General features: G+C 43.2%; 1 protein-coding gene across 1 annotated transcript in view; it reads right to left on the bottom strand.

Annotated features, from left to right (window-relative positions):
* Positions 1–18,167, bottom strand: part of CHSY3 (chondroitin sulfate synthase 3) — a 243,874-nt gene extending 225,707 nt beyond the window's left edge. The window contains exons 1-2 of the mRNA XM_074995041.1: positions 17,260–18,167; positions 13,967–14,250 (exon numbers count right to left, since the gene is read on the bottom strand). Of these exons, the coding sequence (XP_074851142.1) occupies positions 13,967–14,250; positions 17,260–18,016 (1,041 nt within the window). The 5' untranslated portion in view covers positions 18,017–18,167. The remainder of the gene's footprint in view (positions 1–13,966; positions 14,251–17,259) is intronic.
* Between the last annotated feature and the right edge of the window lie 9,103 nt (positions 18,168–27,270).

The following is a 27,270-nucleotide window of genomic DNA, read 5'->3' as shown; positions in this document are numbered from 1 at the left end:
CATCCTTTATACTGGGGGGCCTAAAACTAGACAAATTCCAGATGTGGCTTCACCAGTGCTGAATAGAGGGGAACAACATCTTCTCTAGATCTGCTCAAAATCCTCCTCCTAATGCACCCCTATATGCCGTTAGCCTTCTTGGCTATAAGGGCACACTGTTGACTCATATACAGCCTTTCACCCACCATAACCCCTAGGTCCCTTTCTTCTGTACCACTGCTTAGCCGTTCGGTCCCCAGCCTATAACAATGCTTGCGATTCTTTCATCTCAGTTGCAGGACTCTACACTTCTCCTTGTTGAACTGCATGAGATTTCTTTTGGCCCAATCCTCCAATTTATCCTGGTCACTTTGGATCCTATTTCTAATGTCCTATGTATCTAACTCTCCCCCTAGCTGGGTATTATCTGCAAACTTGCTGAGGGTGCAATCCAGTCCATCATACAAGTCATTAATAAAGATACTGAACAACACCAGCCCCAGAAACAAGCCTTGGGGCACTCCACTTGAAAATGACTGCCATCCAGATATTGAACCATTGACCGCTACCTGTTGGGCCCAACTGTCAAGGCAGGTTTCTATCCATCTTATAGTCCATGTGTTCAATCCATACTTCCTTAACTCATGGACAAGAACATGGTGGGAGATTGTATCAAAAGCCTTGCTGAAGTAAAGATATATCACATCGACTGACTTCCCCATGTCCACAAAGGCTGTTACCTCATCATAACAGCTAGCCAGATTCATCAGGCACAACTTTCCCTTGGTGAATCCAGTTGACTACTTTTGATCACTTTCCACTCTTCCAAGTGCTCCAAAATGGATTCCTTGAGAATTCCTTCCATTATTTTCCCAGGGACTGAGGTAACGGTGATCAGTCTATAGTTCCCTGGATTGCCCTTCTTTCCTTTTTTTTTTTTTAAAAGATGGGCACAATATTTGCCTTTTTCCAATAATTCGGGATCTCTCCTGACTTTCAAGATCTCCATCCTACATGTATGTATAGACCTATTTACATATCCCAACACACACACGTACACCAACAGCATAAAGTCAAGAATGTGCACCACTATTTGCAGGATCAAAAACCATATGTGGACTTACAAGTCAAATTGTTAGGCACCTGACTACCTAATTTCTCTGCACAAATATTGAGATGCTTGGCTGAATACTACCGAAAATCTGATCCAACCTAAATTTTGAAAAATACACTGTACATAGATGGAAACAGTTTAAGCTTTGTAGAAAAACTAAAAAGTGTAGATTAGCTAAAAATATATCAACCTCTAAACTCCAGGGTTGTAATGATTCAAAACACAAAACATTTAAGAAAGCCAATTGAATATATGTCAAAATAGCAATAAACTATTAACTAAACTATTAAAACATCCTTCCACAGATTCCAATAGGCCTTTCCAGTACTAACATATGCAACTTTTAATAGGTAGTGCCAAATTCTGCTCTTATGTGCGCATGTAGAGTGCTCATTAACATCAACACAAGACATACGTACACAACAGAGAGCAAAATCTGGCTTCAAGTTTTCAGTCAACACACTATTTTTTAAGCAGTTAAAAGGCATAAAAACTGGTTCTGGGAATCTACACCTCTACAAGCTCAATGATGCATATACACTATGTAAATATGTCTCAAGTTGTCTATTTTACAATAATATATGTAGTTTAAATTTATTTTATCGCTGAAGCTGATGAATACCACCACAACGTTCAAAATTTTCCTGCTGCCTCATTGCCATCTATTTACCTAACACATATAGATTAAAAATGTACTGAAGGTTCACCAGCAATGTTTCAAGAAATGTTATAAAGCAGAACAATATATTAGTGAAATATGCTTCCAGCTTTGTGATTTTCAGTAAGATGGAACGTCTTTTGCAATAGATATTCTCAATTCTGTGGCCTATTTGCAGAACATAACGTGTGGTAATGCTGGATATCTGGGAAATGATCCAGAAATAAAAGGCTTCTAGTACACAGCGATCTATATTTTATCTGTGCAGAAAGGTCAGATTGAACCTATTTTATTCATCTAGAATTTATTACATCTAAAATGTGAAAAAATAATTCAGTTCCATGTTTTAATTAAGGTTGGAGGAGTGGCGGGGAGGGGAGAATGCCATGAGTTTTGAAAGGAAAGGGTATACACATCATTACTTCATAGCAGGTGGGTTTCATTTAGTTAAAAGCACTTCAATGACAAATGGTTAGCCCAATTCCTTATTCAGGTGACCAAATAACTAGCCCGAAGGTTCATAAGCTATCACTGAAGTCAATAAGCCATTTGTATTCAAGGACATTCTTGGTAGGCATCAAACAGTGATTTCATGGGCTTCAATTAGATTGCTCCTTCTGACTTCATGAATCTGAATCTGCATCCTATCTACAGCACTACATGCTTAACAGAAGAATTATTGAGATCAATGTGAGAGCCTAAATGCTTTTACTTTCCTGTATGTACACCACAATAAACTGATTAAACCACAAATATAAGGGAATATATCTGGCAAGTTAGACTATTGTTCTATTAGAAAATTAAGGAACCTTAATAATTAAAAAACACATCTACTTGACCTTTTAAAATGCACTGTTGTTACGAGTATTGTAGCGCCTAAAACTACTGAAACTGAAGACTAGAAAAATTGTTTCTGTTTATTTTCTGCATTAGACAGGACATCACGTAATCAGTTTCACTCTTTCACTATAGTCAGCCTCCTGTGCATAAAGGGGAGAGAAAGAGAAAAAAATAAGAACATGTTGTAAAAAATGCAGATGATGAATCTGAAGTTGGTATAATACTCGGAATTACCTTTAAAAAGCTTTTGTTTTTTTGTTTAGTTTAATTAAATAGTTCAGTTTAAGGGGCACAGTTATGATCTGCAAGAGTGAAGCCAGAAACTACATTTGTAAACTCAGTGGGAGAAGCAATAAAAGAAATCTGTTCATCTACAAGTGCATGAGCTCCAAAGGAACTTGGAAGCTTTGGCTATACACATACTATAAAAATATGCATCTTGTTCATGTATGCTACATAAAACATACATGGCCTCTGGGTTTTAGGAAGCACACTTGTTCCCCATACAGAGAGTAAGGAGCTGGTATTGAGTCAGCATGCCTCATGAAGTAGTCAGAAACTAATTGAAACAATTATCCCCTAAACTTCTCTAAAACTAGAAGAAGAAACCACTTGTTAAGAATTACAATACATTAATATTTCATGCTCATTGTTTTCAAAAGCAGATTTTCTTTTCTGAGAGAAGCACTAGTACACGTAGGTATGTCTACACTAGGAAATAACTTCGAAGTCAGGCACTACTTCAAAGTAGCCTGCAGACAGTCTATATACATTTTCCTTTACTTTGAAGCTACCTTCAAAGTAAGGGAGCTCACCTTCAAAGTCCTTACTCGATTCCTAGGAATGGAGCAGTACCCTACTTTGACGTTTAACTTTGAAGTAGGGTGTGTGTCGACTGCCAACTTCGATGTCGGTTACTTTGAAGTAAGCAACTTCAAAGTTATTTTGTAGTGTAGACACAGCCATAGAGTCCCAGAGTCAGCATAATAATTTTGCCTTCTGACCTTAGACTTACCTCCAGTACAGCACAGGCCATTAACGCCACACAGCTTTCGCAATGGGACCAACACATTACAAGTCACGGGAAATCACATTATTATGGGCCAAAGGGAGAGAACAGAGGAGACTGAGGTTTACCAGTGCTTGAGACTCCCTGATCAGCTGTGAAATGAATAAATGAGAAATACCCAGACAAATAACCCACACTTTGCAACTCCCAGACTGCCAATATGACCTATTAGAAAATTCCTTCCTTGACCCACATGCAGTGATCTGTTAGACCTCAAGCATGTGAGCAAGAACCAGTCAACCAAGCACCAGCGAGAGAGAGAGAATGTTTGGTGCACCTGAGATTATTACCACACCCAACATACAATCTCCTGCCGTGGCCATGCTTCAAAGGAAACACCTCCCAGAATTCACTGGAGGAAAACATGCCTTCCTAATCCATGCATGGTGGAAGCCTGAGCATTTAGAAACCTAAGAAATAAACCAGAAACAATCCACAGGTCTGTTAAGCCCTGCCCCATTTTGTCATAAGTAACCACATCATACACTCATAAATTTACCCAGCCCCCATGACTCCTGGAATGCTGTTAGATGAAGGAATGAGGTTCTCAAATTTCCAACCTGACTTTGTTCATGGCCAGTTAATATCTGTTTGTTCTTGTGTCAGTGCAATCCTTGGGCTTAAATAACCCTTCACCCTTTCTGGTATTATCCCCAACTCTCAATGTATTTAAAGAGTGCAATCATATTATTGTACATCTCAACTTTATTTTTTACTAAACAAAACATGTCACACTCTTCCACTCTATTCTCATAAAACAGGTCCTCCCCATCATCCTAGTACAGTAAGCTCTTTCATATCCCAAAACCCCAGGACTGGGAGGTTGCTGGATATTCAAATATTCTATATTTATTTGTATTTCCTTTAACTGTACTGTACTTATGGAAAACTTTACTACAATTTGCTTAAGGCCAAAATGCCTGTTATTTGAGCGTTCCGGATAATAGAATGCCAGATATGAATGAGTTTACTGTAGCTCTTTTTCTGTCTGTACTTGTTACAGTTTAATTTTCCTTTCTAAACCTGAGATACCTTACATTTTTGTTTTACAAAAATAGGTTTTGAGATCATGTGTTGAAGCCTCTTAATCCCAAGTTGGTCCCCAAAACCCGAGGTCATGGATCAGCAACCTGCAGCTCCGGAGCCTCATGTGGATCTTTGAGGGGTCACATGCGGCTCCGAGAGCTGCCACTGCTGGCTCCACATGCAGCTCCAGAGGGTACCACTGCCGCCGCTTAAACAAAAAACTAAATTCTGTTGCTCACCGTTGAATGAACTGAATTTAGTTTTGTTGTTTAAGTGGTGGCAGCTGGAGCTGCTAAGCCATCACCCACGGCAGGGCAGGGAGCCCAGAAGGGAAAGCCGGCTGGACAAGGAGCTGTCCAACATGAGCAGAAGTCTAAGCCGGCATGAAAGCCGGAGTGAGAGGCAGCTGCGCAGCTGCACCAAGGAGGCAGCAGCGGCAGTGGGGAGCAGCGCGGGAGGCAGCGGCTGTGAAAGAATTTTGCACCCTATCCTTCAACCACTCAGTAGAGTAGTCCATTGTGAGAGCATTCCCAGGGCCCACACACAAAGACAATGAAAGGACCTTTGGAAAGCTCATTCCTCTCTGATGAAAAATAGCCTGTATCCTCTTCTCTTTTTCATGGGTGTGACAGAACAGAACAGGTTTTCTAAATTGTAGTTACAGCTGAAATAATGCTTAAAGTTAACATCTCTCCCAAAATATCTTGTCTTCCACACGCATGAGTATATAGGTTTTCTTATCTATAGCTAGCAGTTGCTTTCTTAACGAACATTTCACTATTGCAACATAAAGGCCATGTCTACAAGAGAAGCCTTTGTCAACAGAAGTGACTGTTGGAAGGGATTTCCCGGCAAAGCTTCTGTCAACAGATTGCATCTACACATAAAAGCAGATCAAAAGAGCAATCCACTCTGTCAACAGAGAGCGGCCAGAATGCCGGGTCCTCTCTCGACAAAATGGCTGACCAGAAATTCTGCAAAATAGGGCTGCCCAGAGAACCAGAAGCCGTCTGTCTGTCAACAGAAGTGTTCTACATGGCTGTTCTGTTGACAGAACACCGTAAAGAGAGGCTTATACCTGAACAGGGAGAGGTATAACACTGCCGGTGGACATGCCGGGTTTTGTCAACAAACTGTCAATAAAGTGTATTTTGTGTGTATATGCTCTGTGTTTTCCAGACAAAAGCCCAGTTTTGCTGGGAAAAGCAACTCATGTAGATGTGGCCCAACTGTTTTGCTGACCTTATCAAAAGTTGGGGGTGAAAGGGAGATGGAGCCCAAGAGAACAGTCTTAAATCACGGTAAGAGGAGACATATAGGAAAACAAAATCAAAGAATATTTTGTCAACTGTAAAAAAGCAACAGCAAAAAATTAAGTTTAAAGAGCAAATAAAGTTTAAGAAGGGTTGCCTGTATTAAAAGCAACTTATTCAATTTTATTTACATTTTCATCTTCAGCAAACAACTCATCTTGTGGAAAAAAATCAGGCATCACAGCTTCACAAATGTTTGGGTGATTTATGCTTCAATGACAGAATTGTATTTGCACAATTATGGAGGAGAAATAAAACCAAATCTATGAAATGTGTGAAAAACAATTCAAACTGCGGAATCTTTGGGAAATATAAAGTTTTGTGAACTATGAAGATAATAATGGCACTGAACTGAAACCTTAGTGATGGTATTCATTGACAGTGACCTCAAGGTAAAGAAAAGATTTCTAAGAATGGCTAGAGTGAAATAATAGGGAATACATATTGAGCACTAAAACAGTGCTTCTCTACTCCGATCCAACGTTCTCTTTCTGGAAGTCTGTTCCTGGAAGCCAAGCCTCTCCCGCGTTACGTGACATGAATTGTGAAAAGGGACCTCATTACAGATTTTAAATCAAATCTAATAGGAAGTACAGCAGTTTTATCTCACAGCAACTTTAAACGTATCCTAGAGACCAGTATGTTTTTTAAACACGCATTTATCAAGTTTTCTTTCATGGCACCATTGTATTGTATTGCAACGTGCATGTTAGTTTATCATCTTTTCAAGGGTGTGTATGCTTTTGGCATAATTTCACCTTTGGGCAGAGAATAAGTGTGAGAATTTTAAGTGAAAATAAATATAGAGAGGAAAATTAGGCCATTTGAACTATAAAGGAAGACAATTGTTTTTTCATCCAATATAATTTTTAGATGTTTACATGTTTTGATAAATATAAACCATTTCTGAGTTGAAACTGAAAAATGTCTATGATGTATGTTCTGAGTATTCATATCTGAAGAAATACTTTCCAGCAGTAAAGTAAAAGAGATAAACATTGTGCCTCTATTTAACTTTCTCTAAAGAAGCAATGCTATAAAATGAGTGCTTTTCTCCAGGAGTAAAACTTACTGAAATAAACATATCCATGTCCATTTGTCTTGTTAGACATTGAAATACACTCACATTTCTTTCTCTGTTCTCTTCCTTTATCAGTTTCCTCTTCTACATAACAGCACACACAATAGATAACCTAAGTTAGAATTCCCACATCCAGGGGTCAGCAACCTGTGGCTCTTTAAGGAGCCAATTGTGGCTCCAAGCGCTGTCCCCGCTGACTCGCCATGCGGCTCTGGAGCCTGCCACTGCTTAAACAAAAAACTAAATTCAGTTGCCAGTTGAGCCAACTGAATTTCATTTTTTGTTTAAGTGGTGGCAGCCTCTGGAGCCACTGAGCAGTCAGCTGTAGCAGGGAGCTCAGAAGAGAAATCCAGCTGACCAGGGAGCTGCCCCACATGGGGAAGTCTAAGCCAGCATGAGAGCTGAGAGGAGGGCAGCCACGCCTGGCCCTGCCAGAGCCACAAAACCATGCCAAGAAGGAGACTGTGGGGAGCAGCGCGGAGATGCAGCAGCCACTGAAGAACAGCGTGCAGTGAGGTGAGTTAAGCCTGTGGGCTGGGGAGGGAGGTTGGGGCTCAGGGGGGTTAAGCCTGGGGGTGGGAGAGGGAAGGTAGGGTTCAGGGGGTTAATCCTGGGGACAGGCTAGCAGATCTGGGGGCTGATGCAGATAAAGCCTGGAGATGGCGGGTAACAACTTTCTAACTGGTACAAGTTATTGTGTGAGCACTGTTCTTAAAATAGGGGTGATAAAAAGCACAGTATGACATTATTTGTTAAGAACTGTCTTGTATTCATATGCCTTGTGGCTCTTGAAGGACTGATTTTGTAACTGAGTTTGAAAAAATGGCTCTTCTCACTATTTCGGTTGCAGACCCCCACCCACATCTATAAAATCATTAAATGAACGAGTCACTCTTCCTTCCAGAAAGGAGCAGTCAGCAGTCCTGTGGAGCAGACAGGACATCTTGTTTGCAAAAAGCCCAAAAAAATCCATAAGAAATCAAAACCCTAACCCCACAGAACTATGGATTTTGGCACAGAATGATTCATGGAACAACTAGTTCTGTGGTCATGCCACAGTTGTTAATGGTCCACAAGTGTGTATTACCCCATGTACACATTCCCACCCCGCTTTACCATATATCCACAAAACAGAAGCATAGGACATAAATTTGAAGTAAAAGATGCAAAGAGCAGTGCTGACTTTGATGGAAAAAACCAGGATATTTTAAGAGGAAAGAGGGCCCCTTATAAGGCTTGACAGTCTCAAATAAAAGTGCTGAGATATCAGTGAACTTTCAAAGCAAGCTTCCTGAAATGTGACATTTTTATCTGATTGGATGTTTGTAAAGACAAATCTTTTACTTTTTTAAAAATAATGGGAAAAGGTACAAAACCCATTTTTATAATACACTGACCAACAGGATCTTGAATATTGTGAATTTAGTATTAATTACAGTTCCTATCATTAGCATATTTCAGCATGCTCACAATACTATAAATTACATTGCCTCATTATCAGAAGCCACCAAGAGGCAGACTATTAAACAGTCTTAGCCTGTAACTGTTTTTCAACTATAATAATATAATGGAACATTTTCATAGAACCACATAAAAATGATGATAAAATGTGCACACTGGCACGGGAATTGTGTATTTAGAGGTGTAGTAGAAGAAAATTCTCAAATCACACATAATATCTGTAGCCATTCCAAATCGTACATGCTGTAGAAATTACGATATGCAATTTCAAAAGATCAAAATACATGCATCTCATTTCACAAAGTACTTAGTTTCAAACATTAATCTTCTCTTGCACTGAAGAAAGAATTTAAAACAACATGCAAATTAAATAAACCAAAAGCCTAACAGATTTATACCTTGAATGTCCTATACCAATCTGGTAACAGGGGTATCTGACTTTTACGTCTTTGCCTCTTTCCTCTCACCTTTTTACAGTTCCTCGTTATCTTGATTACAACCTCCTGTTCAATTTGATACCCATACTAATGAGCCACAATTTGATTGACTCACTGATCATATCCAATTTCTGGCAGGAAAAAAAGTAGCCCTGTAACACCTTAAAGACTATTTTGTTTAGTAGTCTTCCCCATGAAAGCTCATTACCTAATAAACAACATAGTTAGTGTTTAAGGTGCTACAGGACTGCTTGTTTTTGTCAAACTATAGACTAACATGGCTACAATAAAGTAATAAACTCTATATAAACTATAAACTTATAAACTAAGACTATAAACTAATAAACTACATATAAACTACAGACTAACACGGCTGCCCCCCCAGGGACAATTTCTGGGGGGAGAAATGCTTGCAGCTAGTTAAATCCAGCATTTTATTTCGCTAGTCATAACTATTTTCTATGCAATATCTAGGGACTATGAAATTTTTACAAATGTTCACAAAATCAGAACTGTAGTTTAAAAAAGAACATGTGGCCAACAAATTACCTGATATAAGTTTCCACAGTCAAGTCTCTTTAAAATGGTAAACCAACAAAAAACAAATAAAAACCCAAATAAACAGATGTGTTGTTTTTAAATACTGTAGAGAGTGATGCTCAACAGAATATAACATTTTACAAAACTCTGCATCAACAGCACCATAGCTAATCTCATTAAAAGTCATTTCTAGACCTCCAAGTTATAAAGAACATCTTGAAAACACAAACACTGAAAGGCTTAAATAAAAAGAAAAATCAAAAGGCAAAAATCACAAATATTTCAAAAGCTCATTTTTTTGGCAGCAAGGGTTAGCAATACTGTATTAAATACACAGAGAGGAGATTTACCTTAAGCAGACAGACAAGGTCCATAACATATCAATTGGTATGACATCACCAAAACTTTGAGTATTGAACCATCACAGCATTTGTCTACACTGGAAAAATAAGCATTGTTCTAAAATATGTTAACACATTTTTAGAAACATCATTTTGCATTAAGCATACATAAAAGTTATGTATCTGACAGTGGCTAAATCCATAAACGGAAGCAGAAACCACAGAGATGGGTTGCCACTCTTACCCATGTTAACTTTATCACCCAGCACACAATTTTGATATTTAACCTTCAAAATATGCTCTGAATAACACTGAATTTTCTTCATGTATGATTTAAAAAAGCACACTAAGAAAAAAAGGAGCAACTGGGAAAATGAGGCTACAATATAGAGAGCTATAACTACCTGCTTCTTAAAAAGTTAAGCATGCAATCTGTAAATAAAAATATCTGTACAGACTCATCCCCAAGAAATACAGTAATGGGTTGATTCTGCTCTTGCCTATACCAGTTTAAATCCATTAAATTACTGTGCAGGTGCTACTGAATTATTCTGTAGCAACATACAACAGTGTAAGACCCAACAGAAGCATGGAAGTTGGTAAAGAAGGATGAAACTTTGCCCTGACATCACACTGTTGTGTCCAGGTATTGCAACCCACCTGGACTCAACTTCAGCCCACAAAAGGAGTATAGGACTGGGTCTAAAAGTTGCATGCATTTACCTGAGGGAAAAATCTGAACTGAAGTATGTGAAGTAGCTTGATTTTCTACGGAATTCGTAACAGAGCACACCATCACAGTTTATTACAGCACTACAACAAAAATGTCATTTTATGCACTGCAATGAAAAAAAAAATCACTGGACAGGCCAGTCTAAGTTAACTGTCAGCAGTAGTATCAATGGAGGTACATAATCAAATCCTGTACCTTGAACAAACTACTACATAATAAAGATGATGTGAAACTGTTCAAAAGCACATATGGAACCTAAGTATCCCTTTGTTTGTCAGAAAATCTAGGGCTTTGCTGAAACTGGAGCATTATGTCTCCAGTTCTATTTCATGGCAAAACTGGAAAAAAATAAAATCCTACAAGACCCATTCATGCAGGCATTCTAAAATGTGTTACTTAAATGCTTCAATAAAAGTATTTTTGAATAAAATGTAAAATATATATTTTGTCACATGTGACTTAAAACATGTTGCATATCTAGTCTCTTCTTTTTTCATCTTAAAATCCCATCCTATTTGCTAGCACATCTAAACGGATGATTAGAAAATATGTTTCTCATCTAGAAATAGCTGCATTTTGGTTTGCTATGAAGAATTTGTACTAATTTCACTTTCTCTCTGTTGTAAATAACTTTAAAGATTCAGAACTAATGTATTGTCTCAAAGTTCATTTTAATCATATATGTGTTTCAGAGACCTTTGTACTTGAAGTAACAAAACTTCTAATATTAGGACACTTTTCAAAATTTCAACTTAATATTACAGTATCGAGCATTTACTTTTAATTATTCTTTATTTAATATTCTAGCAGATTTAAATTGCATTACTTATGTCCTTAATTCAATTTGGAAATAAAAGGAAAATGCTTTATTTAAATAATTGTATCTTTCAAAAAGTAGGTGGTGCTTGTGTGGAGCTCAGTGTAGAAAGGGGGTTAAAATAGCCTTATATAAGACTATGCCACTTCTGGTAAGTGGCATCAGGAGTTAAGTACTGTAGGCCTGGCATGCACTATCAACATAAAATATGACTAAGAAGCTACAGTTAATGAACACATGAATACTTCTAATTTGATTGCCAGTTTTCTGGAAAAAAAATTAACCAAGGCAACAAAGAAGAATGTGTGAAATGTGATCATTATTTCCCAGAATGGCACTCGTAGGACTGAGATATCATCCTGCATTCTGTTATGCATGGATAGACCCTATGCAACAACATGAAGACCTGTGGATTTCAACAGGGCCTTGTCTGAGAGCAGCCCAAATAGATCAGAAAGTAGGTACCTAGTAGTTTGATTAAAATGGTGATTAGAGAGTTCTAGTCAAAGGTTTACATCCACCTGCATGATGAACCCTATTATTTCACTATTTTGAGCAATTTTTCAATGCTACTAGTGTATTTTATGCACTGTCACACAAAATGTTCCCAAAGGATATCTGCAAAACATACTTATTAATTTAATAATGTGGTTAAGAATGAGGCTGCAATCACTCGTGAGCAATATTTTACTAAGCAGAGACTTTAACTATTAAATAAATATCCATCCATTTGCATCCAATATAGCTTTCCAAAGTCATTTTTAAAAAGGCCACAAAATTGAGTTGAAGGTTTCTGGAAAAAAAAGTAACATACCAAACCAATTACTTTACTGGCTTTTTTGTCATTAATGACATATAACCTCTTTCACTGTCCTACTGAAATGATTTTCTCCTGTTTAACGAGAAAAGTGCCACAAGGGCAAGAATATATTAATACTAAAGAACAAGTCAAAATAACTTAAATCATACTCACCCTGTCAGCTATGACCCTTGTCCATGTACTCTGAATCTATATTTTTATCTCCAAAAATAATCTTACAGCTAATTACAGCCTCCTAGTAAAACAGCTATAGAGATTGGTAACAGAGAGAAAGCCGTTCTAGTCTATACACTATCAAAACAGAAAAGCAGCCCAGTAGCACTTTAAAGACTAACAAAATAATTTATTAGGTGATGAGATTTCGTGGAACAGACCCACTTCTTCAGATCATAGCCGTACCAGAACAGACTCAATATTTAAGGTACAGTTCTATTAACTGGTATGGCTATGATCTGAAGAAGTGGGTCTGTCCCATGAAAGCTCATCACCTAATAAATTATTTTGTTAGTCTTTAAAGTGCTACTGGACAGCTATAGAGATTGATTTAGTTTTGTAAAATAATATCAGTAATACAACCAAATTTTTAGCAGTATATTATATGCCTTCACTTGATTGAATATTAGAGGAATTTATTTGCTCCTCGAATACGTATTACTTCTATAATTTGTTATACTGCCTGACTACATCTACACAAGAAGCCTCTGTCGACAGAAATCACTGTCGGAAGGGATTTCCCAGCAAAACTTCTGTAGACAGATTGCATCTACACGTATAAACAGACTGAAAGAGTAATTCACTCTGTCAACATAGAGCAGCCAGATTGCCCAGCCCTCTCTTGACACAACGGCTGATCAGAAGCTCAGCAAACAGGGCTGCCCGGTGAACCAGAAGCCCTGCTTGTCGACAAAAGGGCCCCAAAGCATCTACATGGCTATTTTGTTGAAAGAACAATGTCGAGAGAGGAGGTATGCCTGAACAGGGAGAGGTGTGACACTGCTGATTGATGTTCTGAGTTTGTGGACAAAATGTCGACAAAGCACATTTTGCATGTGCACGCTCCGCATTTTTTTCCCCCGACAAAAGCCCAGTTTTGCCAGGAAAAGTCTCTCATGTAGACATAGCCCCTGTGTTTATTGGTGTGATATTTCTTAGTCAAACACCACTTCATTAGACTCCGGAAAAAGTAATCATACCACCTTTGCTTTTTCACAAAAACAGTTCAATATTAAAAGTACATCTGAGTTATTAGGAAGATAATAAATGCTACTATACTCTGAACATCACAGAAACATTGTTGAAGAACCCAGAAAAGGATATAATCTCGAGTGATTGTATGAGATGAAGACATTATGCACAATCGGTATAAAAGTGATCCAAATGTTAATACACATATTTACTCCAATTGCAATTTGTAAAACAAATGCATATAAAGCCAAAAGCTGGTATTATAATAAGTCATGATATACAACATGACAAATTTATGATACTTCTTCCAGTGACAAATTCTCTTTTGCACCTGAAAACAACTTGTATTTGTGAAAACAAATAACTAAATCAAAATATTTTTAGTGATAAGGTGCTACGAATGGATTTCTCCTCTTTTCACAAGTAGTAATTTATATCCTGATATATGTGCACATAAAAATAGTAGAGAAAAAGATTAGAGAAACATTTACTTGAATTCTCCAATAGAAATCTGTATATGAAAACCTTCATGATTTATCCATTACTTCTTACCTCATATGACCAAACGCACTGAGTTCCACCAAACCGTCGGACGCATCTTCCCACTTCCACGTCCTCATGTGTGGTGTACATTTCTCGAAGACATTCACCAATGTGTGGCACCATTCTCCGAAGAACTTCTCTACTGAATATCATTCCTGGCCCTCCCATGCAGAAATTTTCTCCAGGCTCAAGCCCCAGTTTTCCAAGTTCTTCAATATTTCCCAGACCAGTTTGCCCCAGATAGAGAGGTTTACTGCTGTTCAGTGACCTAAGAAACTCCTCCAATTTTTCCCCTAGGATGAGAAAAGGCGAGCATTATCCTTTCAGCGCTTTGAACAGTTCTCTAGTTTTCTGCATACTTTAAATGTAAGAAGCACTGTTGATGTATTTTTCAAATAAAAAATCTAATGTAGTTTCCTAAATTCCATCCCACACTTTAAAAGGGGGGGGGGGAATCACACCCAACCAACCTTCCTATTCCAATTCTAAGTTTTATGATACCTTACATTAGCAAATGCATTAGTGTATCTGTAATTATATTACCAAAAAAGTACTTTTGCTGGTATAGGTACTTTCATTTGGGGAACTGCTATCAGTTATATGGGGGAAAATACCTTTTTTTACCAGTATAAAATGTGTCTTACACCCAGATGTTTTGGCAAGATAGCTTTACTGGAACATCACTGCCCAGCACAGGTTACCTAAAAAAATGAGGAGGACTTGACATCCTATTAAACTTACATAGACAAAACTGGCATTGCTAGAACATCCCAAATAGAGAAAACTATGCTGGGGTGCTGGAACAACTTGCCATGGAACAAAAAATGTAAATTCTGTATGTAAAGAAAACCAATTCAAGCTAAAGAGTGCTGAAGCACCCGACCAGCCCTACTCCCAGCATCTGTGAAATCGTGCCAGAAAATATTATTACGGATTAATTTAAAAAAATACAAGTGATATAATTGACTTAAATCTGCTTTCTGTTAAATATTATTTTATTTTTTCTCAACATCTATATCAGTCACTTGTTCAGATGGTTCCAATTATGTAGAACATAGCAACAAAAGATAACCTGATGTCAATTTCTCCTTTTGAGATCTCTGCTATTTTTGAGGCATTTACAATTCAACATTTTTGAAGTTTAATTTTGGTATAAATTTAGCCCTGTACCAATTTACAAAAGAAAAAAAAAGATTGTTTCCAGTTTACAAGTAAGTACAAAAGAAGAGTGACAGTGTTTTTTCCTTTCTGTATGACTTCTAGTCTGTAATATACAGATATATAATTAGCCAATGTAACTATGTAGCCCTGGAAGTCAGACAAATTATCTCCTTCGTAAGTAAAATTGCTACATGCCTTAACATCTTTAATGGGCACTGAAAATGAGCCTTCCTGCTACTAATATACCTAATCTTTCCAAATAGTGAGGATTTTTTGCTTATCCAAACACAAGCATTTTCCTCAAGCAACAGCAGTATATGTTGTAAGGAGCATGTGTCAGACGGCCATTTCTCAGAGGAACTAAAACTTGAATAGAAAGCATACTGCAAAGCATGACAAAGGCTTGATAAGGATCCTCTGCAACACTGATGAAGAAGAATAATGAAAGAAAATCCTGGATTCAAAGGACGTGTGGAATGGCAAAAAAAGAATTGTTTAATCCAAAAATCTATATGTTAAAAAGGCAGCAAAAACATTTTCTTATTTTAACAAAAACAAGTCTTTTGAAATTTACAGTAGCCTGATCTAAGTTCAGTCCTTCATTCAAACTGCTACACCTAAGTAGGAGGGATGTCTGATGTGTAACGCTACTTATCTCATGAGCAGCAATAGCTGGACACAGAAGAGTAAGATGAGGACGGACTGCCACCCTTAGGCTGCACAGCTACGTGACACACTTTAAAGCACACTATTAAAAAACATAACCAAATTCCCACCAACCAAGGCTTTCCTAAACAACTTTTCTGAAGTTCAATCTTAAATTCTTCAACTGGTGAAAGCTGGCAGGTTTCTTTCCTTTGACCACATAAGAAGTGCCCAGACTGCAATAACGGATCCTCTTTAAGTCAGCCATCATGAAAATAATAAATATGTGCTTCAAACAGTGAGGCATTTAGTTGGTCCTTAAGTATACTTTCCAGCACATCATCTTTAGTGCCCTTACAGCATTCAAGAGTATTGATTTCTCACCGCAAAGCCATGCCTCCTTAATACTAATATCACTAAAAGCTTTGGAGCCCACACACTTCCTTCCATATGCAACCTGATTACAGTTCCAAATACTCTGCCCGGTAGAATATGCATTTCTTGGAAACCAAGCGAGTACGTGCAATTGAGAAGGGAGATTAACCTCGCAACACCTGGGAGAACTGACACACGCGGATGTTTCTCTGGACCAGAACAGTATTTGAAGGGAAGTGGAGCCTTTTAAAACCCTCTGCACCTGGGTATTTCCCCCTCATTCCTTACAAACGCCAGACACACGTTTCCTACCACTCAGTGAGAGAAGCAGCTACCACCACAACTACGTTAGTGCTGGAGAGCGTACTCATTCCTTAAGGGCAAGCGCCCTGGGCTGGCTCAGCTGGGAGGAGCGCAACTGACTCCTAGGATTACTAGCCTGCTGACCAAGCTGCTCTTTGCCCACCAAAGCTTATGCTCCAAAATATCCGTCAGTCTATAAGGTGCCACGGGACTTCTCGTTGTTTTTGAAGATACGGACTAACTCGGCGACCCCTCTGATGCCGACGGGCCCCTTCCCATACAATTCCAGGCAGCTGCCAAGAGAAGTCCCTGCAGCCTTGCGGGGGAGGGCAGGAAGCAATAGCAGCGCCTCCCACGGCCGCTCTCGGAGTTCCCCCGCCGGGGCTAGCGGCGCAGGGCGCCCCTAGGGCTGGAGGCGAGAACTCTGCACCCATCGCTCTCAAGCCCCGAGGGCGGAGCCCTCCCCTCCCCCACGGCCGCACAGCCGAACCCCTCCGCCCCCCGTGGTGGCGCTGCCCTGGGCAGCTCGGCGGGCGCGGCCAGGGGGAGAGGGCTCGGCCCCGCCGCCGGCTCTTACCCTGCCTCGGGGCTGGCGGAGCCGTGAGGGGCACTGAACGGCCCGGGCGGCTCCTCAGGCGCGTCTCCGCCGGCTGAAAGTTTTCCCCCAACTACTGCGGGCCTCGGACTCTGCCTTCCCCTGGGGCGGGGGGTCCCGGCTCGGCCGCTCCACAGAGCGGGGAGAAGCGGGGTTAGCCCGGGGCTGCCGCTGCCGCGCGGGCAGCCCGGGAAGGAGCGGGGGGAGGGGGGCGCCGCATCACCTTTGATGTAGACGTCGTCGTCCGCCCGCATGAACCACTCGTACTTGTCCAGGTAGCGGTCGTGCATGTACTTGAGCATCATGAAGGATTTCTTCTGCGGCGGGTAGGAGTCGTCCACCCCGCGCAGGGCGACGAGCGGCAGCGGCGGCAGCCGCGGGGCGGCGGAGCCCTGGCTGGAGAAGAACTCCACCCGGCCGGGGATGGAGCGCGCCCAGGTCCGCTGCGCCGCCACCGCCCGGCTGGCCAGGTACTTCTGGGCCGTCATCACCCCCACGTAGAGGAAGTTGCGGGGCCGGGCGCAGCCGGCGGGACCCCCCCAGTCCCCGCTGCCGTTGTGCCTGCCGCCGCCGCCGCCGCCGCCTCGCTTCTTGCCGGCTTCCTCCTCCTCCTCCGGCCCCGAGTCGCCGCCGGCCGCGGCTGGGGGGCCGGGGCTGGGGCCGGGGCCGGGGCCGGGGCTGGGGCCGGGGCCGGGGCCGGGGCTGGGGCCGGGGCCGGTTCCCTCCCCCGCCTGCAGCTGCAGCTCCCAGGGGCCGCTCCTCCCGCCGGGGGCCCCCAGCGCCGCCGCTGCCTCCTGCTGCTGCGCCCGGACGCCCCCGCCCCCCGCCGCGCGGCCGTAGTAGGAGCAGAGGCTGGGGCCGCGCCGCTTCCTCTCGCCCAGCTCGGCCACTCTGGGGGCGATGAGCCAGGAGGCGGCGGTGAAGCCCAGCACCAGCCCCAGCACCACGCTCAGCCAGGGCCGGCGGGACCGCGCGGCCATGGTGCGGCTGGCGGTGGCGGCGGCGGCTGCCGGGTGCTGAGTGAGCGCCGGCCCGGCCCCGGCGCCTCCTCCCGCTCCGACGGCGGCTGCTGGCGGCTGGGGCGAAACTTCTCCCGGCGGCGGCGGCGGCGGCCCCTCGGCTGCTGCTGGCACCTTGTCACCGCCGCGCCTGGTCCCTCCCCGCCCCTCCCACCGCTCAGCCTCCTCCACGCGGCGGCGGCGGCGGCCCCAGCTCGCCGCTCAGCCCACTCCCCCGGCGGCCGCCCAGCGCCTCTCCCAGGAGGGAGCCGCCGCCCGGCCCCTGGGGCTGAGCCGGGCAGGGCCAGTCCCCGCCGCCGCCGCCGCTTCTCCGGAAGGAAACGATTTTTTTACGGGCCGCCCCCTTTCCCTAGATCTGCCTCCCCGTCCTCCTCCCGCGGCGCCCCCTGCCCGGCTGGGGCCCAGCCCTCGGCGCCCCCCTCCAGCCACCTCCGCCCTCCCTTGCGCCAGCATCGAACGGGGGCCGCCAGGGACCATGCGCTTCCCGACCCCCGGCTCCAGCTGGGGGTTCCCCGGGGTGCCCTCGCCCCTCAGCGAGCCGCTGGAGCCGGCTGGGAGGGATGGAGACAGGACCTTGCTCTTAGCAGCATACTGGGTTGGGGAGGATGGGTGACCTCCGACAGCATCAGGCTGCTGGGCACTAGGGAGGGAAATGCCCCTTCGACCAGGGGCTGCGGTGCTGGGTGGGAGCCCTCGACCCTCCAACTCCCAGAGCCTGCCTCAGCCCCAACCCCCCTAACGGGCAGAGAAAAAGATGTTGCGCCACCAGCCTTAACAAGTTTTCCATAGCTGGAGTAGGGCACAGGACCGCGCAGAGACGGAGAAGGGCCAGAACCGCTCATCGAAAGGGGAGAGTTATTAAAGGCAAATTGCTGATGTATTTGGTGAGAAAAATCAGGGCAACTCCCACCCCTTCCTCCTTCTCTTCCCTGGCGCTGAACATATACCTTGCTAGCTAGAAAATTTATTCCTCCCCTCTTCTTGGGCATATAACTTGCTAAATAGGGTACTAAGCTACCCAGGTAGGCTACCCAACCAATCGGCTCAGCCTCTTTCACGTCATTACAGGAGGTAATTATTCCGACCAGAATGTAAAAGATGTAAAATCTGGTTCCTTCAAAGGCATAGGGTTAGAAAAATGAGCAGGTGACTTACTATTTTCACTCATCTCTTACACCCTCCGCCCCCCAACATGCTTCTTAAAGTTTAAACTTAAAATTTGTTTTCCTGTTTAACATTGTAAATATTTTGGGCAAATATCAACCACTTGTATTATCATCACCACCCTTCAACTAATAATACCGTCATCAAAGGTGCACCACGCAAGCATTGGAATTAAGTTGTTTCTAGCACCCAATTACGATTGCACTGAAATAATTCTTGAAGCTGCAGCAGTGAATACTTAATAGCTTTTCCCATCAAAAACACCTAATTTCTTGTAGCTCTTGAAGTCTGTGGAGGTAGTTGGATACATTTTGTTGGTGCTGTTTATTATACGTCATGTAAAGAGGGCAAGACTGAGTGACGAGAAGGGAGAGGAGAAAAGCTGCTACAGTCAGATAAAAGCAACAGAAGAGCAGGATAAAGGAGATAGTGTGCAGAGTATTTTTTTTCCAAAATGGTAATATTCATATTAAACTCAAGTGGAAGAATAAAACTCCATTTCTATTTTTGTGTTTGATGAAAATCAGTACAGATTTCCTCTAGGTGAGTTTGCAAGCTTTATTCCCAAAGTGCACTTTATACACTTAATGGAAGAGTCCACTCTTCTAGTCATAGTTTATAAACAGGCTACTTTTAACATAACTCCCCCACGCCTGCTCACGCCATAGTTTCCTTAGAGCTATAGGAAAGAAGTTTATGAATGTTTTTGAGAAGTTTCTGTTCTTAGATCAAGAGACATCCATGGGCCCTAGCCTTCCCCCCTGTCTTTGCCAATCCTGCAGTTCTTCTTTATTTGTTTGCAGTATTGTTGTAGCTACGGTGGTTGAAGGATCTGAGAGAAGATAGGTGATGTAATATCTTTTATTGGACCAATTTCTACAGGTGGAATGTACAATCTGTAAAGCTCCAGTCTGCTTCCTTCCCTAGTGATGAAGAATTCTGTCTAGCAGAAACTGGACCAAAGAAAGATATTACCTCTTGCATTATGATATATTTTCTACCTAAATACCCCAGCCTGGTCACAGGGGCTGTTATGTCTTCAGGCACAGCAATCTCAAGCAGCATGCATCTGGAGCACAAGCGCTGACAGATGATGCTAAAAAAAGTGATGGCCTGATACAGTTATCAAGCCTGACACTTTCTCAACACTAGTTACGTGATGAAAAATATATTCTCTAGTGTTAAGATCACTAAAAGCAGGAGGAAGTTCAACTCTACAGTGGGGGAGAAAAAGCATGTTTCTGAAAATGGTGCTAGAGAACTCCCTGGTGTGTGTCTCAAAGCCTTCTGTAGTCCACCTGCTATTCCACTGGCCACCCTTGCAAGTTTAGCTTGATCTAAGAAGCTAAATTTTTTTAGTCTTGTGCATTGTCAATAGATGTTAATTTACAGAACATGCGGCCCATTTGTCTTCAAAATTATAGCCTCAGAGCTACCACTCTGCCACTAGTATTATCTCCAGTGTGTTTTTTCCAGGTTATTAAGCACCATTCAATTCCATTCTGGATACACAAGATGAAATGAAAGAGTGACTCAATTTCAAGTGTTCTGGCTCTTCAGGTCTAAAAGCAGTGGAAATTTTGTTCATTAAATGAACAGAGATTAATTCTGATTTAAAAGGAGAGTTTACATACTTTTAAAAGTGACTTTAAAACACACTTTAAGGTGGTGTGTTCCATTAAAAGAATGTGTTCATGAACAGAACTCAAAGAAAAATGACAGTCAGGCTGTATGTAAATGGATTCGGACTGAATATGTAGTTGCATGTACATTATGGAAGTATAATACAGGTCTACATCTGAGATGTCACCAAACCAAAGTCCCATCACCCTATGCACTGATGTTGTGCCTAGGGAAAATGAGGCACCCACCTTGGATTGCTATTGTACAGTAGGAAACACATAGCCTAGCCAGGGGAATAAAATCTGTATAAACCCAAATCGCCACATCTCTCCCCATTTCAAGATTGAACTGAGCAGGGTCACTTAGCCAGTAATCTGGGGGAAGCTCTGGACCTCCCTGAATGATAGGACATCATCTATAACATTGCTGCTCCCCTTAATATGGGCCACCTCCAGGTCATCATCCTGCAGAAGTAGAATCCACCTCAGGAGCTTGGCATTGGCCTCTTTGATTTGATGCAGCCAAGTCGGGGGGTGGTTGGTCAGTGTACACAGTGAAGCACCAGCCAAATGGATATGGCTGCAGCTTTCCAAGAGCTCCCACCATGGCCAGACATTCCTTCTCTATGGTGGGATAGTTCTGCTCCCAGAGCAGCAGTTTCTTGCTCAAGTACACAGTGGGTTGTCTTTTTCCCTTTTCATCCACCTGTATTACCACTGCACCTCGCTCAATGTTCAAGGCATCAAAGAACATCATAATGGTCGTGTCAAATTCTGGGTTTACCAGAACTGGATCCCTGACCAGGACCCCCTTCAGCACACAGAGCCCCCTGGCACTGCTCAGTCCAGATCACCTGGTCTGACTTATCTGTCCTATACAGCTCAGTGATGGGGGCTGCAATGGAGCTGAAGTGGGGCACAAATCTGTGGTACTACTCCACCATCCCAATGTAAGCCTGGACCTGCCTCTTAGTCTGGGGCACTAGCCGATCTCTGGCCTCCATTTTAACTGGCTCTGGCTTTCAGTAGCTGCTGCCCACCTTATACAGCAAACCCTTGAAATACACAGCTTCAAGTTGTGCATAACTTGCTTTAACGTGAGTTAAGCACAACTTGAAGCTGCTCTGTGGCCCTTTCCCCTTGCCTTCCCCCAGCCACAAAGGCAGCTAGGCAAGCTAAAAACCTTCCTCCTGTCTTCCTCCAGCCACACAGTAGTCAGGCTGACAGCACCATGGCTGGGGGGAAGACAGGGAGAAGCAGCAAGGAAACTGACCAACTCTGGTGAGCTGATCCCGCAAGTGGCAGCCTGCTTCCTGGCTGCCCTGCACTCGTGGAACCAGGAAACTGCCCAGCCATGAACTGGTCAGTTTCACTGATCCCACAAGCAGAGGGAAGATAGGAAACCAAGCTGCCCCTGGTTCCAGGCTCCTGCCACTCTGGGAGCCAGAAAACTGACCAGCCCCAGTGGGCTGGTTAGTTTCCCAGCTCTTGCAAGTTTGCAAGAATGCAACCCCCAAATAACCCAAAGGTTTACTATAGCCCAGATAGGTTACTTTGGCCATCCCCAACTTGCACTTCTCTGCTTTGATAGTTAGCCCAACCCCCTGAAGTTGGTCCAGTGCCTAGTGGACTAGCTACTGAGGGGGAAGGAAACTTCTGCCCCTGCTTACATTGATGGCATTTGTGTCAAATATGGGAGGAACACTACCTGGGTTCTTTGAAAAAAAAATCTTAACAGATCAAGGACTCTAAATGCTGTATGAAGCAGCTGTGGCATCTAGTGGTTAATAACAATCACCACCATCCTATCTCCTGAAACTGAGATATAATATATTGTAACCCAGGCTGTGTCCAATTTAAAACTAAAAAACACCTTAGGTTTCATTCTGTTAAATCATTTGGAGTGAATGTAAAAAATTAAATACAATCTGTTATATCTTGTAATGTACCCAGAATGTCATACATGGTGATGTGGAATGCAGGGAATGTGTATCAATGGCTTTACTTCTATGCTGTTAGGTAAAAAGGAATAGGAGAGGCTAAGACTGGAAATGTCAGACTCAAATATAGGAAGGATGATCTTCTAATTAAAGCCAAGGATTGGGAGTTAGAAAATCTGTTTTCTGTTCCCAGTTGTGCAATAGATTTCCACTGTGACATTGTGGGAGTCATCCATTATTTTTGAAAATGGGAGAAAACACAGATACAAAGTACACTAGTTAATAACTTCTTTCCCTCTTGGCAGTTTGAAAAATAAAATGTTCTCAACTGAAAAGAACATACTTGATTGGAGATAAAGTGGGATGTGACATTTCTCATCAGGGCCGTGTCTACACATGCACGCTACTTCGAAGTAGCGGCGCCAACTTTGAAATAGCGCCCATCACGGCTACACGTGTTGGGCGCTATTTCGAAGTTGAAATCGACGTTAGGTGGCAAGACATCGAAGTCGCTAACCCCATGAGGGGATGGGAATAGCGCCCTACTTCGAAGTTGAACATCGAAATAGGGCACGTGTAGATAATCTGCATCCCGCACCATCGAAATAGCGGGGTCCGCCATGGCAACCATCAGCTGAGGGGTTGAGAGACACTCTCTCTCCAGCCCCTGCGGGGCTCTATGGTCATCGTGTGCAGCAGCCCTTAGCCCAGGGCTTCTGGCGGCTGCTGCCGCAGCTGGGGATCCATGCTGCATGCACAGGGTCTGCAACCAGTTGTCGGCTCTGTGGATCTTGTGTTGTTTAGTGCAACTGTGTCTGGGAGGGGCCCTTTAAGGGATTGGCTTGCTGTTGAGTCTGCCCTGTGACCCTGTCTGCAGCTGTTCCTGGCACCCTTATTTCGATGTGTGCTACTTTGGCATGTAGATGTTCCCTCGCAGCGCCTATTTCGATGTGGTGCTGCCCAACGTCGAAGTTGAACGTCGACGTTGCCAGCCCTGGAGGACGTGTAGATGTTATTCATCGAAACAGACTATTTCGATGTCGCTACATCGAAATAAGCTATTTTGATGTAGCGTGCATGTGTAGACGTAGCCCAGGAAAGCACCAGCAGATAGTTCCCTGTTTCTCAGGTCTCTCTTTACGACAGAATGAAATGCTAGATATTCTGTACTAACTGCGCTTTGCATACTCTGTGCCCATGTTAACTGTGGAATTATTTTTGTTCTCAGCAGCTCGCAGCACTGGGATTGGTAGGGGCACTTCAATATTATAAATTCATAGTTATCAATAGTCTGAAAGCATCATCAGTAAACTACTGCCAGGCAAGCACCTGTGATTGAAGATTTCAGCTCAGATCAAGAAATGTGGCCACCAGGAAATGGGCAACATGAATGACAATGGGCAAAAACCACGAAAGCTTTGCAAGGTCTGTGCATTACCACCACTTTTTCCATGACAGTCACTGCAGAGGTCTTATGGAAACACCCTAAATCAGTATCAATTTGATATAAACCAGTACCAATTTGATATAGTTGTCACCCACAGAACACACCTAACTGATGCTCTGCCTAGTGACAGCTTTCAAAGTGCACAATGGGGCATGGACCACGTATTTGTATACTGCACAATCAGCTTTTTTGCTGTGGAAATTTCATTATACCAAAGTCATTACCTGGTCGTTAACATGACTACTACTAAATCGTTAACATCAATACAACAGAGAGGAAGGTGTCTCCAATTTACTTTGAATTTCAGGGACTATTTAATCAATTGAACATTCCACGAATGCTGATACAGCATGAAACATGCTCAAGAATAAATGTGTATAGCTGCAACAATAGCATTTGGTAAAAAGACAATACAATATGAAGAACAGTTCTCAGTATATTCTGAAGAATACTTCTAGTTGTTGAAGCTCATCACACAGCATCTCTCCGCCATACAAACTCCTCAGAGAATCCAAGAGCACGTTGCAATTAGCAGGCAAGGCAGGAATCAGAGTTCTTGATCGTATGGGACCCAAAATATCCCAGCACAAAAAATATTCAAGAAAACAAAATTGCTAAATCTAATCACTATTTCAAAACACATATCTCCATTGGCTTGATCATCTCCCCAGATGCAAGATGTCCATTCTTCAAAGGCTCTCCTACATGGAGAATTTGTGAATATATTTAGGTTCAAGGATATCTGCAAGTGTTTTAAAAATGTTCCGACATTTACACCAAACCCTGGGAAGGCCTACTAGCAAAATGGTACACCAGAGGATGAGCTGCACCAGACAGTCACCAAGGCTGTAGAGAAATATTTCCCAAAGTAAAAACAAGATGGCAAGTGGGGATGGCCCAAGCCACCTGGCATTGCTGACAGCAGCAGCACTGACAGTTGGTGTGGGCCCAGGGAGGTAGGGCCAAGGATGGGAGGGACAGAGCTTAGGGCAGTCTGCCCTGGAGCCCTGCCACCCATTGTTGGAGCGGACCACTGTTAGCCAGTGGCCAGGTAATGTGCGGTGAGGTACCAACTATGCCCTTGTTATCATCCGAGTTTAAAACTACAAGAGCACGGAGCTCGTCGCTGCAAGCAGCCAAGACAGGCTGACAGATTCCCCTGGGTCCTAAGCAACCCAGTTTTTTTCTGTTAGAGCAGGGAGCTACTAGCACTCTCACCCACAGCCAGGCTGTAGTAACCAAACGGTTACAGTTCTTTTGTTGTGCCGGCTGTGTTGCAGTGACAAAAGGGTTAACAGCAGTCAGGCTTAGAGCTTAACTAGTTACAAGTTTATTAAGCTACAGTTATAAGTGTGTGGTTACAAAAGGCTATTGTCTACTTCTTATATGCTAGCAAAGTACAGGTGTTAACAAGTTACATTACAATCCAATACAGAGATATCTGTTACCATCTAACACAATGATATCTTGATACAATGACATCTAGTTACAGAGCTCTAATTCTTTAGCTGTGCACAAAAAAGTCGGAGACCAAGCATGGGTGTATCTTACCCTCTGTGCGTCTCTCGATACCAGCGTAGCCAAGCCGGATCGGTCACTTAATTCCGCGGAAAGACGAATACGAGGTTGGGCGTCCCCAGTTGTGGACCTCAGAAGGCAATCACCTGACCCGACCAGCAGGTAGTTGGTGGAATGCACTCAAAGTTAGAGTTCTGCTGGACCCATCTTTTATACCCCTTTTTGGGTTACATATTCTCTTTCTTATCTGTCTTTTGTGACGCCAGTTTGTTACAAGGGCAATTCTTACTTAATTTGCACTTGTAAGACAGGAGAAAAGCAATTTAGGAGTACAGGACATTCTTTTTGTGTGGGCGGGGGACTTACCCTTCTGGGATGGTTGTGTGGTCATCAAATCCATCAATGCCAGCTGGGGTGATTTCTGAGGGTCCCCCCACTCCTTGTTGACAGTTTGGCCTGTTAGCCTTCTATCTGTACTTTCTGTTTCTCAGGGTCACGATTAGCTAGCACATCTGGGCCTCAATGAGGGCATCAAAGACTGTGCTGTCAGCAGCCATTTCCGTGCCCTGTGTGCTCCTCAGTGGGGCGGGGGGGGCAGCGAGCAAGCTGGCTTGTAAGGGGGAGACTTTGTCTGGCTACAACCACCAGTCTCAGCCCTGCCACCACTTGCTTCACCATTCACCCCCCACCCTTCCCAAATGTAACTCTGTACCGCACTTTGGCAAAACTGCATTTAATTGGTTTTCTCTTGATCAGCTGGCAAACTCAAACAGGACATATGCACATTTTTGAAAAAGAAAGGCAGGATGTCTGGGGCAGGATTTAAAAAGAGAAGAAAGTGAAGAATGAACACAAAAGAACAGCAGGCCTTCAGTACTACTAGCATGCCACCTTCAGCTTTTAAGTTCTAACCCTGTACTTTATGCCTGCATTTTCTGGCGCAAGGTCTATAACTTGAGACTTGGACATGTCAGCCACTTCTTTTGCTGAATGTAGTGAGGTATTGTGGCCTTCCCCCACTGGGGAAGCAGAAGAATCCTTCTTGATGTTTGGATGGGCGGAGCCAGAGCACTCTTGCTCCACCCCCCACAGACTAACACTCATGTCAGGAACTATAAGAGGCAGAGCTCCGTAAGGATCAGATGCTGCTTGCTTGGCTCCTGAGAGGGGGGAATCTAAGGGACCCAAAGACTGTCTGGATCTCTTGGCAAGCAGCCCTAACCAGACCCTGGAGAAGTCTCCTGACTAGCCACTTGGCTACTGCTTTGAGGACACTGAAACACCTGAGCTCCCTGATGTGGGCCCAGGTATCTGTGGAGGGGGAAGACAGGAAGTTGGCTGGGGGCAGCTGACCTTAGTGGGACTGCAGCACTGCCTGAGCCAAATTTGCTGTAGTTTGATCTGAATCCCCACTGACCAACCAGTGATGGCTGAAGTGGAGGGTCCTGTGCCCACACTGCCATCCATCATGGGTGGAAGTCACCCTCTCCCTGGGCCTACACCCAGATGGCTAGTTTGCTCAGC

Source organism: Carettochelys insculpta, chromosome 5, assembly GCF_033958435.1.
Source record: "Carettochelys insculpta isolate YL-2023 chromosome 5, ASM3395843v1, whole genome shotgun sequence".
In the NCBI taxonomy this organism is placed as follows: Eukaryota; Metazoa; Chordata; order Testudines; family Carettochelyidae; genus Carettochelys; species Carettochelys insculpta.
This window is presented reverse-complemented; position numbering and strand designations above follow the sequence as displayed.